General features: G+C 41.9%; 1 protein-coding gene across 1 annotated transcript in view; it reads left to right on the top strand.

Moving 5' to 3' along the window:
• IL31RA (interleukin 31 receptor A) overlaps positions 1-13,466 on the top strand; it is an 841,398-nt gene that overhangs the window by 697,263 nt on the left and 130,669 nt on the right. The window contains exon 13 of the mRNA XM_069627290.1: positions 10,289-10,429. Coding sequence (XP_069483391.1) covers positions 10,289-10,429 — 141 coding nt within the window. The remainder of the gene's footprint in view (positions 1-10,288; positions 10,430-13,466) is intronic.

Below are 13,466 nucleotides of genomic sequence, written 5' to 3' on the forward strand. Positions count from 1 at the left end.
ATCTTCATGCATTTTGCCTATCAGTGCCGTGTGGTTTTAGAGTAACTAAAGCCGCTTTATCACTAGGCATTGCAGCGGCCTTACTCATTCTTCACACTGATTTGTCAGAAGTAGTTTTCACATAATTTGTTTTATTTGTGTGTTTTTCAAATGAACCTTTACAAAATAGAACATCAATCATATAATATTACATATCTCAATACAAAACAATACATTATCATGAGAATAAAATAAAACAGATTAAAAAAGTAATTTGATCCAAATCAACAATTATATTGCTTAATAAAGGAAAAAATAAACACTAAAATAACGAAATCTTCCTTTCTATTACTTTCAGAAAAACAACCAATGCAAAGATTAATGCTCTCTCATGTCCTTGCATGAGTCGATTCCAAAGAGACTCCATGCAGTCTTTGTAGTTCACATTTACAAATCGTAAAAAGAGCTTAGACCTTACATCTCTAAAATATGGGCATCCTAAAAAAAAATGTTTCAAAGTTTCATTTTGTTCTAGACAATTCAAAAAATGACATTTAGAAGCACCTGGATTACCATTTGAGGTTGCCCAGTATTTTGTTCGTTCAAGAGGATGGTACTTATTAATCTAAATCTCATCTAATGCATTTTAGTTACATTACATGGAAATATAAAAAGATAACCACAATAGCCATCTCTTTTATGTGGAAATTTAGCATATTCATTGTATGTTCTCAATGCTTTTATTTCATCTATTTTTTTGCACCAATCATTCTCAAAGAGTTTGTTTAACATAATTCAGACGGAAATATAAATCATCTTGGTCAACGCCTAAATTATTCATTGTTTTTGCCATAGTTTCATAGTAGCCAGTAATAGAGCTAGAGGAGCATCCCTTCCTGAATTCAAAGAAATCTTGATGTATTGAATTGTCGGGGCAATTAAGAATTTTATAATAATTAGATAGAGCCCACCAAGTTAGTCTAGTAGATAGAGAGATCAAGCCCATCTCATGACTAATAACACAGTTAGCAATTGCAGGAGACAAATGCAAAGCTTCTTTCAACAAACTGCCCTGTATAGAATCTAATTGCTTATGCAGATTGCATATACAAATATCCAAGGTATATTTAAGAATTGGTTCTACCTTTAGGGTAAGGAACTCAAGTAGCGGTATCACAGAAAATGTACAAAATTTAGTAAAAATGAATTTCATTTGACTTCTGAGGGGTCTAGCTTTTTGCTTCAGATAGTCAACCCACGAATTAATAGAAGTCTCGTTGCTCAGGCCTATCCCAGGTAGATAGTTTTTTGTAATTCGTGTATGGGGATGCCCTTGATATTCCAACTGAACTTCTTAAGTTTCTTACTGGATTTGAAAATCATTATACTTGTTTTAGAAGGATTAGGTTCGAGAATGTGTTGATAAGCAAATTCCGAAAATATATTTAACTTAGATTGGAGACCAGCTGGGGTCAGATAAAAAAAAATAAGATCTGCAAAGGCTAGCCAGTGTAGTCTTAATGAGCATAACCTTGCAGGAAAAGTAACAGTGGAATTCTAAAGTTCATCTATATCGGAAAGATATAGGTTAAAACAACAAAGCCGCAAAATTACAGCCTTGCTTCAACCCAAGATGTAATTGCACAGGGTCAGTCAGAGAACCCCCTTGAGTTATACGAATTCTACACAATGTATTGGTGTGAAATTTAGTAATCCAATAAATGAAGTACTTAGGAATTCCTAATTTATGCCTCTTAGTCCATAGTACATTGCAAACAACAGTGACGAAAGCAGAAGACATATCGATTGAAGCGATGTAAATGGTGCTGAGTTCCTTTTTTTTTTAACTCTGGCTATCAAGTGCGCCATTATTGTAGCATTTAGTGTTGTTCCCATCTGGCGTCTAAATCCTACTTGACATTTGGAGTAGATCATATAAGTCGCTCAATGTTTTTCAAGCTCATAGATGACTAAGATAGAAAAGACCTTAGCTGCTGTGTCTGTCAAAGAAATAGGTCTGTAATTTGCAGGTAAACTAGCGTCACCTTTATTATAGAATGGAATCAGGATGGAGGTAACCCAGAACATAGGAATGGTACCACTTGCTAAGATGTTATCAAACTTAATTTTTAAGATCGTACTCCAGAAGATTGGATCAGACCTGTACACACACGATGGAATCCCATCAGGGCCTGGAGCACGAGAATTGGATAGTTTTTTGATGGCTCACATGATATCAAAAGTGGACCAAACAAATTGAACGGATGGAGGAGACAAATCCAATTCGTCTTGTATTTTAGCAAAACGAGGAGGTAGCGCATATTTCTTCTTAATGTAGGCTATCCATGTTTCCACGTTTATTGTAGACTTATTTTGATATACTGGTACACTCGCCTTTTTTAAGCGCGGTCCAAATATCTTGTGAATTATAACTGCAGATGGCTCTGATCTTTTCACAATTTTGCTTATTATATGATTGGATAATACGTTTTTTTTAACAGATATTGTTTAAATGGTAAATGCTCTAATTCAAGCTTTCTTATATCTCGGTACTTTTTTCAGATATTTAATTTTATAATTAGATCTATGTTTATGACTAATCGTAAAAGGAGTTTGTTTAATTCTGAAATGATCGAGGGCTTCTTTAGCACAGTTATTGATGATCTGGTTTAGATACTCGATAGAATATATTTCAGGAGTGTTAAAGTTAATACCACATTTGAGATGTTTTGATACACGCTCTGCTAGCCTCCTACATAAGGTGGGATTCCATCTGAGAGAAATATTGCCCCTTTTGGTCTCAATTGCTCGTATACAGTGATCGGTATGCCATTGGTTGGTATCAATTAGGGTATTGAGAATCATGGGGGCATGATCACTATAAGCAATATCCCCAACAGTAGCAGAGTCAATGCATGATAACAATGAGTCAGAAACACAAAAGAAATCAATCATAGAACTTGTGTTGCCTCTTTTCCAGGTATGAGTAGGCGAGAGTTCGCTAAAGTTAACAAATTACATGCCCCAGTCCTTTAAATAGGTACCAAAGTCAACCCCTCTCTTAATACTATTTGTTTTGGCTTGTTTAGAGGCATTGTAATACACAGGCAATCCTAGACATTGAGAGTTAAATCACCACCCACAATAGTGTCAAAATTGGTTTCAAAAGTAGAGGTTTGATCAAAACATTGATCTATATCATCAAGAATCTCCATTAGTTTATATTTCAAGTGATTGCAGTACAGTTTGATAACTAGAATCACTTTTGTATCGTGCCTGTTCATACTCAAGAATATAGCTAAAACGTGAACGGATGAATGCACCAGTGTTACATTGCAGGCTACAGGATTGTTAACTGAAATTGCAAGACCACCATAGGGCCTGCCTTCCACACCTTTGATGGCAAGAGAACAATATGAACAATAATCAGGGATAACTGGTGGATCCATTTTCATGGTTTCTTGGAACAAGAAAATTGATGCTAGTTTGCACTTTTCAAGAATAGATAGCCAAATCGGAATATTACTGAATCCACATGAATTCCACGACAGTACGGTAAGTACTGTCTTCACCTTAGCTTATGATAGAGATAAGTTAGGATTTGCTGCACATATTGTTTTTATTAGCGGTTCAATCCATGCCATTTCACTATTAGTGCAAGCAATCGTTAATAGTTGGGAAATACAGAGTTTTTCATTTTTTGCACTAATGGTCGAACCACCATTCATTCCTTTCTCAAAAGATTCAGAACTCTGATTATCATATAGAAATTATTTTGCCATATTTTCATCATTGAAAGTAAATAGTGAGAATCCCATTTCAAATAGCTCTTTTCTAGAAGACCATATAAGTTTCAATGCATGTTCAGAGAACAGGTGACATGCCATACGATAGTTGTTAGTTGGAGCTAGTGCAATATGGTCAATATCACTTGAAGCCAAGATTCTCAATAGTGGAATTGTATAAAGGAGATCAAGGAGATATATTCAGTTGATTTGTGCAACACATAAAATTTCTTGTTTTCCTTCCAGCCCTAACATGTTAATACCTTTTCTGCAGTTGTCCTTATTGGGGCAAGGACGGGCATCAACAATTTTGCCCTGCTCAACCTGTGTACTACCTTTGGAGACATTAGCAGAATTATTTGCCCCAAATGCAGGGTCATCTAGATTAAGGACGTTCTTCAGTTTGCGTAAGGTTTCATTATGGGGTCTATCCACCGGTTCTGATGAATTAAGTTGTTTGCACATCGAAACAGTTACAGAAGGTATTTGAGGTGTATTAAGCTGTGCGATAGTTAAACTCAATGAAGCCTGTGTATTTGGGAGCTGATTGATTATCTCTAGCGGTCGAATTCCTGCCTTTAAAGCATTAAGCATGGACTCATGCACATTGGATAAATCGATATTAGTGCTCTGCAATGATTGTCCAACAGTTTCCTGTACAACACAAATGGGGCCGTTAGAATCCCCTTGATTTTTGGAAGGTACATTTTCCTTGGATGATTCATTGGATATAATGGTACACTTCCCTCTCTCATTTAGAGTAATAGGGTTATTAGTGATATTAGTTACTGGATCTGTGTCAGGTTTTTTCGGTAGGGTTTAGGAATACAGTAATGGTACCACTTTTGTCAGTATAGCAGAGGGAAATTTAGATATTTTACTCATGTCTGTTGGGAATTTGGGAGATAGGGAAGACCTATTGGAGGTATATTTCCTTCCAACACATTGAAAGTAATTTGGAAGTATTTTTTAAACTTTCAATACCTCTCCTTCGTCTTCAATCACACTGTCAGAGGCAATATTAGAATCGTGTATGGCTGAAGGGTTGTCGGTCCAGGAAAAGTGGACACCCCTCAATCATAAGGCCATATTGGCTGAAGACCAACCGCCTCATGTGTTTATTATTAGAAATATATAGCCATAAGCTTGACTAAAGTGCGGCCATTTTAAGATGACTGAAATCGCCATTTTGTTTTCTCTCTAACGTTTGCTTTTTGCCTTCTGTTAAACTGCTTTACTGAAATATTATTCTGCTCTACTAGTGCATAACGCAAGGCCGCGAGAGACATGTTGAAACATAACGTAGCAACCCAGACAGAAATGCCCGGTCTCCTCCCTCGAATATCCTTGGAAGTAAGCAGCAAGGCATCCTAATCAGTACACAGGTGCCAGTTAGTCTCGAAAACACAGTAGAAATGCTAGAAACGAACATTGAATGACTTGCATTATGCTCTTCTTTGCAGCCCCTCTTTCCTGAGCCCTGTAGAGCCCTGGAGAGCAAGTTGACCCCCAGTACACGAATAGAAACTAGGAGATAGCAAGGCATGCAATGTGTCTCTCCCCTGCACGCAGCTTGCTTGCAAGAACAGAAGCATTGTGTTCTTTTAAACAAAGACTTGTGTCTGTAGGCTCGTGAAAATTGCAAACTGTTGCTAAATGAATGTTCAAAGGTGTCATACTTGTCACCATTGTCAATCATCGTGCCCAATTCAAAGGAAATGTATTAGGGGCGGTATTGGATGCGTCACTACTGATTACAAGATCCTTGATTTTTATGTATGTAACTGTTGTATGATTCTCCCTCTTGCGTCTCCCGTGGTCTGGAAACACACAGCGCGGGCGTGGGACCCAGTTGGCCAACTGAGACTATTTGCTTTGCAATAAACTCTAGATTTGGGGAATACAACCTTGTGTCTGGCTTATCAGTTTGTGTGTGGTGATTGTGCCTTGTTTCCATATGCAAGGGTCCCTCAGGGGCCCCTTCCAGATGGCGCCCGAATAGGGACTTGAACCCTAGACCCTCATAGCACATTCAGAATGAACTTCGGTAGCAACTATGTTTATGTTACAGCAAGGATTTGATGGTATTTTAACTTCTTTTCTCTATGGCACCTTCTCATGGTCCGAACCAAGATGTGATTGATGTAGCACAACTTTCTGTGGAATGTCAATCACATCTTCGCCACCACTGTCAGAGATCGCCAAAATATCTTTTTTTTATTTTTTTATTTGTTCATTGGCAGATCTGTTTTTTTTTCAGCGCGTTTAACACCGCGTTTTTGATTTTTACGAAATCTTCTAGAAGAATAGCCTACATAATCGGTTTCACAGTCAGCAGATCCTGCGTCCTGCTTTTGTTGATCCATAAGATTAGTTAGGACTGAGGGACTATCAGCAAGTGGCTCCCTTTTTTCTGGCAGGATATTTGCAGTCGTTGGGCCAAAATTGTTACGAAGTTCCACTAGGGAAGACTTGATTGTTCCTAACTCAGATAGCAGCAAATCAAACTCTTTAGAAGGTCGATTTTCAGAGCCAAATGTATTGACAGAATCGGAATCATTGGATTGAGTACCTTGTTCAAGTGAGATCTTAACTTTGGCCTCTCCAGGATTCTTTGCACCTAAATGGAACCCCTCTAATGCAAGAATAAAACCTTCCATCCTAGTGACTTTGGACACAATGTCACTCATGGTATGTTTTATGTCCCTTAATTCCAAATGAGTGACATTGTGGCGTTTGTCTAACAAATCTAGGATCCTTATTATCACAGGAAATGTAAACGGTTCCTGATCTTTAGGAGTAAGAGGCAAACAAGATTCACTACCATGTTCATTATCATGCAGATCTCGATTTTTAGGTATAAGGGGAGTCAATAGGCCAATAGATAACCTAATACGAGAATCAAGATCAGCCAAAGCTTTAATATCGAAGTCGCTATTTGGCGAATTCGAGTCATTGGCTGAGGTTGGAGACACGACCATTGGGGCATTAGGTTTTGCATTCAGATCACCCAAATGGCTCGCCTTAACAAAGTCTTCACTACTTGAAGAAGGAACTGCACATTTATTAGTTTCATCGTTAAGGCTAGTAGGCATCACCATGCTAGAGCACTTTCCACTTCTCAGACCGCTGGCCATTTTATAAAGATATTAGTCAAGTGCTAAAGCAAACATACAAAGGATAAGCCTATCAGTCGTTATTTTACAGTGTAGGCACAAGATAGCGTAAAGCTTACAATAACAGGTCCTACCTCAATACCAGATGATGGCTTCCGTATAAAGGAACTAACAGACCTTGAGAATATGTTAAATTTAGTCTATGTTGGCCCACCCGCCCAGCCAAACAGCCTGTTACACTTCCAGGCACTTAGGGTGCGCGTGACCAAGTATTTTCAAAGCAGTGAAAGCCAATCACTGTGATGAGGGGGTGGGGCTGCAGATTCCCTCCTGCTCCTGGACGTGGTTTCTTTAACCGAAACATCAGTGAAACTACTTTGCCCTTCAGCATTTTCAGTTCATTACGCATAGGGTTGATGTGACTTTCAATGCTCTGGATGATATTTTCCTTAGGATTTGCCAATAGTCCTTCAATTCTTTGATTCATGTTTATGATATGATATGATATGGTATTTGTAACGCGCCTATACACAAGTGTTTCAAGGCGCGAAATCATGGGTAAAACCAGTAATAAAGTCTTGTGAACAAGTCTGGGTGCATGTTTCTTTCAGTCCAGGGTTCGATCCTGTGAGCAGGGCGGCCGTTCTATCTCCAGGAGTTAAACTCTGGGTCTTCGTCCACACGCTTAACGGTTTCCCCTTCCTTCCCCTACTATTTCTTTTTAGCCCCAAGGGGCTTCTGCCATTTTTGTTTCCCAGCATCAGTTACAATGCTCGTGACACCATCTACTATACATGTGGTTACCACTGGCAGCTTTCTCCCTCCCTGGTCATCCGCGCACTCTGTGTACACAATCCCCTGCCCCTCCTGCCTGTCTTGTCCCCCCTGCATCTTTAACGGGCAATATGTAGTTCTACTCCCCTCCTCTTGTCCTGCAATTAAATCCACCTGGTACGAGAGCAAAGGATCTTTCTGAGGCCCACGGCCGCCGGTCCTACTAAATATAGGTTCTTGTGCAGTGGCCGCAATTTCCAGGTCGATAGGCTCGCTAGTTGCCACGCAGTTAGAGAGACGGCTGTTATACGTTTGGGGAGGAGGGGCAAGGGGGAGTGAGGTTGGGGCGTTCTATTTCATCAAGGTCTGTTAGGAGTCCTTTGATCTCCGTAATTAAACTATTTACATCCTTGATTGGTTTTAACATTCGGGAAATGTTACGTTGTCTGACATCGTTGCGTTGCCCGCTTCATTAAAATATATGGGCCAGGCACATTGAAATATTCTGCTTTCTATTGCTGTGCACACAAACCACATTCAAAACAAATCCTACTCGGCACTCATGAAAAGAGTTTCCTGCAAAGTGTATCTTTTGGGAACAAAAAAAGAAATTGACCAATACATTCACAAAATCATGTCCCCCAAAACTTCAAGAACCCATGAAGAAAGCAACAAGTAGCCCGTCCCCTTAACACCTCTTGCCAGAAGTTCATAACATTTTCTCAGCCTCTCGAAGGGGAAGGAAGAGCGCTTGTATGACGGGTGACATTTATTCCATTTTGTTAAAGGATACGGGAGAACTCTTAAAATTAATAAAAAAACTCAACGCCCCACCGGGAGCCTTCGTCCCCTGGAAGGGGACCTACATTATTTTAGATGTGCTGATGATGGCATTTATTGGGCATGTGTGACTGCACTTATGAGGCTGTACTTTGCACATGGGGATTTACCAGGCCATTGGACGGCATTGCTGGACCTGGCATGGGATGATGATGATGATGATAATAATAATAATTTCTCATTTTTATAGCGCTTCGAACCCTCGGGTATCTGAGCGCTGCTTATTATTACCCACGGTGTGTGGTGCTCATTTATCGATGGTAAGCATCAAGGCCCAGTTCACTATGGTAAACCTATACCTTCCATATAGTGATTTAAAAGCTGTATGATTACCTTACTTTTGAATTTGAGACTACAGGTGAGGGAATATACTACATGTGGTAACTATAACAGCTGGTCTAATGACATTACAGCTCATAGGTTGACCGACACCACCTATTGGCTTTGTCAATGCGTGTTTAATTTACAGCTTTGCCTATTTATGCAACTTTCTATTTTACAAACGTCTGGTAACTATGGGTCAGCCGTCATATTGTTTGTCTTAGCAGCTGGTCATATTGTTATGATTCCTCTGTGGAGACGTTTCCATGCCACAGCCGCCTTTGATTCGAAAGTGCTACATAATGGCCTGAATCATGCATGGGTGCGTAACTTGTCACTTACGCTTCATTCAGTACACTTCATTGTACCGTCCTCAGTAACGCCCACTTCCTACGGGGGGGCTGCATGTCCTCACACGGGTGTGCCGTGATGAAAGTAGCAGCAAAACAATCGCATTTTTCTTCCAGGTCATAAGAACGGGTCACTACTATTGGGGATACTATGTGTTGGCGGAATGCTGTGTGAGTTGTAATCATTGTTTTTTTTTACTGGCAATATGGTTCACGAGCCTGCCATGGATCACAGTCTTCAGCCAATCAGCGTTATTCTCCAAATGAGAAAAATGTTTCCTCTAAATGGAGATGTAGGAAGGTTTTCCATATTATAGAAATTAAACACTACCTTCCTTTTCCTGAGCCATTCATGAAGTATCCATGCTCTCCCCCCAGGCCCCTCCCCCCAAACGCATAGAGAGAATGCTCATCCCCATCACTGAGTATTCGGTGTGCTGGTCTCCCTCGGCATCCTAGGCGAGTAGGGGGAGAAGAGCACCTCTGGTTCTGCAGTGAGCTGCGGTGGAATGAGGTGATGATTCAAGGGCGAAAGATGGGGCAGGGGAGCGGAGCTGTGATGCCAAAAACCAGTGAGATGCACTCTCTGCATCACAGAGCATCCGATTGGTACCTGGGTCGCTCTAGCAAACCCTGTCAGAGCTCTTGAAGCAGGCATAAACATTATACAAGTCATTATAATGCTCTACTTCCTTGTTTAAGATGACGTCTAGTCATTGTCGAATCTGATTTGGGACACAACATTTTATTAAGCCTGATGGGTAGTGTTTTCTTTTTGAGGTAGCAGTGACAGGAATTGTGATTTGGTAGTTGTTACGATACGTTTGCGACAATGTTTTCCAGTAAGAGACTTTTACAGTAAAGATGTTGAGAAAAACAATACATTGGTGCAATATTTCAGCTACTTTCTAAGCTGCCTAAAGGTGTCATTTGGCATTTGCAGTGTGAGCAGAAGCAGGTGTGCTGAGTGGCAGTAAGTGAATGCTTCTTACCAATGTAAACGCTGTGATGTTGTCAATGAAGATACCCCACCATTACCCTCATTCTTGTTTATGTATTACTCTGACAAAACATCTAGTAAGAGCAAACATTTAAAAAATGATTTTTGGGATTTTTCCATCAGGTAAAATCGTGAGCTGTGATATCGTGGAATATACGTTGAGGTCTTTACAGTCAAGCACTCTATATAATGTTTACATCGCAGCAAGCACGAAGGCTGGAGAGACCAATGGGACCAGCATACATTTCCGCACCTTAGAAATTGGTACGTTATTATGACTGTTAAGGCGAATTGCTCTAATCTGCCTCCAACTCTTTTGAACTATTCTCATAATAACTTTACAAGGAAAATGTCAAGAGGAATTTGCTAAACAATTGCACAATCCAAACCCAAAAACCTGCATAAATTGCTCTTATTTGCCAAACTAATTTGAGCAGTTCACCCATCTGCAGATGTTAATCAACCAAAATGAAGTGGGTTTGATAGAGTGTTACCACGCTTCACTTATGCCCAGTACTATTGAGGAGTTGACAAGAATTGTGATATAGTAATGCAGCGTATTCTTTGTTCTTTGTACTTAGAATGTGTGACCTTACTATGACATGGCCTATGTTCTAGAACCCGGGCAATGACTGTTCCACACGTGGCAGGTGGGAGCCAGCAATCTTAGCTGTTGGGATGACTCCTGCTGTGGTCGTGTGATGAAATCACTTGTTGGAGGCTGAAGGAGTGGTATGAGCCTGGGGGATGGGGGCCACCGCCCACTCCATGATTCCTGCACCGGTGGCAGCCTCCGGAGGATATCACAGGATCCCCACTCCATCCCAAGCTTTGTGTGTAGTGTGGAAAATACAATCTTTGGAAAATAAAGATTTGCTGGATGAAACCCTAAGGTTATGGGGAAGAAACAGGTCTTGAGTTCACTTATGCTTTGTGACAGTGAACCAAATGGGAAAAACAGGAATACAAACTTACTGAGTGCCCTTGAGTTTCAAGCCCTCCAGAAGCCATGGTCCTTGGACCCTGCTATGCCATGCACACTCCAAATGGAAGTCAGGAATAACAATGTATAAGAACACACATTAGACAAGGTAGCAACCCACATAAAGAGATGCTAGCAACATACTTTGATTCCTCAGTTGGTGGAGCTATGAGGCGGTAGAGTTAGGAAATCTGTAGCCAATCATAGCGCATGTTCACGTTAGGGACATACCTGTTTTCACTGAGGGAACTCTGCACGCACACCCCAATCTCATCGAACTACAAAATAGGGATGCCATAGAAGGTAATTTTGTGAGTTAGAAGTAGACGTGTAGTGTTGAAGAGTAGAGAATGACAGTCCAGTGAGGTATGAGCAAAAAAATGAAAAAGACATGTAGGAGGTGCATCAGGAGAGTGAGAACGGCGGAGGAGGTGAGAGAGAGAAAGACAGAGGACATTGGGGAGACAGAATAATGAGCCAAGAAGTTGGTGAGAAGATACAGAGGAGTAGATAAGAAGGTGTGGAAGAGAGAATGGAAGTGGTAGAGAGGAGAGACTGAATTGGAGGAGAGCAAAGGATGAGAGAGATGACAAGAGGAGGAGAAAGGTAAAGAAAGGAGGGCATAGATGAAGAGAACCTAAGCAGGGCTGATTGGTGTGTTGAAGTAAGGACGGAGGCAGGGTAATATCAGGTAAGTTTCTGGACAGACCCTGTGGCCACACCACCACTCAGCCCCCTTACAACCATCAACAACAACCACCTGAAATGCTGACCGCGTGACAACGTGAGCTAGCATTCCAGAGTGCATTACAACAATTCTCGCCCCCGTTAGTGTTAGGAAAGATTTCTTAATTGTGGGTAATTTTCCTTCCATGTGGCAACCCCTAAACTTTTTGCTGTTGTTTTCACCATGATCTAGACTTTGCCAGAGAAGTGCAGCCTTCTGCCGTACTCCTCTGGGCTTTCGCTCCATTCTTACGGGGAAACTGACATGCCCTTAAGACAGTCAGTACCGGGAAACGCTCTTTTCCGTAGTTTCTTTATCATGTTGCAGCTTTCGTGCAACATGACACAAGAGGGCACTGTAAGCCAAGGTACTGGTCTCTGGTCTTCTACAGGCCCTAGATACTCTGTATGGATTGTAAATGATCGGTGCAAGTGAATCACGGACGTGAATGGTGGCAGCGATCGTTTCTTGTGTTTTTGAGCTACTTTTGGCGTTTTATGCACGTTTCTCGCACTTAGCCCAAAATGGTGGCCTGGCTCCCAAAATGGCCAGACCACAAGGCTCCTTTGTCCTGTCCGCTGACCGTCTTGCCCCCTTCACCTTCCCCAGGTCGAGCCGACCCGGGGCCTTCCTTATTTGGGCATGTATTTTCCCGCGAAACACAGATGCTTTCGTGGGCTTCTACAGGCCTTGTGTGTGCCTCCAGGATGTGGGCTGGGATGTCTGGTCCCAATATACATCCTGGGTGCCAGGGAGTCTAGTGTGGTATGAATGCCTGGGACCACCGTGGTCCGTGATAGGTCCACGTATGGTCTGAGTGTTTGATGAGCGGATCTCCCATTGGGTCCCCTCCGTTTTGGCGCGAAGGGAACCGGGGATAAGAGGGGGCTGGAAACGCCACTACCATGTCGATCTCCTGAGTTCTCACGAGCAAAGGAATACAGGAGCCAAGTATCCTGCAACCACGAGGCTGAACCGAGGAATCGCTGGTGACCCGCTGAAGGACTGCTCCTCTGCGCTGCTGTCGCCTTGTGAAACCCTTTCTACCTCTGATCGAACCAAAAGGCCTGTACTGGTACTTCGACCCTTGGAATAGCGGGCAGCTATTCTCCTCATCTTCTCCATCTCCTGCACGTAAGCCTTCGGAAGTGTCTCTGGGCCATCCAGCACACTGAGCAGCCTACCCAGGAGTCTTGCTCTGTAACCGCCGCCAGGTTGTGTTGTATTTCGAGTCCTTGTCACTCTCACACGATTCGTACACTTGGCATTCCCAGGTCTCAAGCGAGTAGTGTACATTTGGCTGAGATACACACGGCTGCTCTGTTGCCCTGCTGTGGTAACAAACTGTGCGGGTTCACTTCGTTTGAGACATCTTTAACTCAACTCTGCTGCTGCAGAATCTACATGACGATGAGAGGTCCCCTGCTCCTATCTGAACCTGCCAGCACTGAAACTGACGCGGAGAAGCCTGGGTCTGCTTGCATCGGGGACCGGTGAGTAGCATAGCTAGGAACTGGTCGCCCTCCTGCAGGAGCCCATAGCTTTTCCCCGCTGTGTCAAAAAGCACCCCTTTCCGTACTCGCGCTCTGCTT

This window comes from Ambystoma mexicanum, chromosome 6p (genome assembly GCF_040938575.1).
Source record: "Ambystoma mexicanum isolate Mex_15411 chromosome 6p, UKY_AmexF1_1, whole genome shotgun sequence".
In the NCBI taxonomy this organism is placed as follows: domain Eukaryota; kingdom Metazoa; phylum Chordata; class Amphibia; order Caudata; family Ambystomatidae; genus Ambystoma; species Ambystoma mexicanum.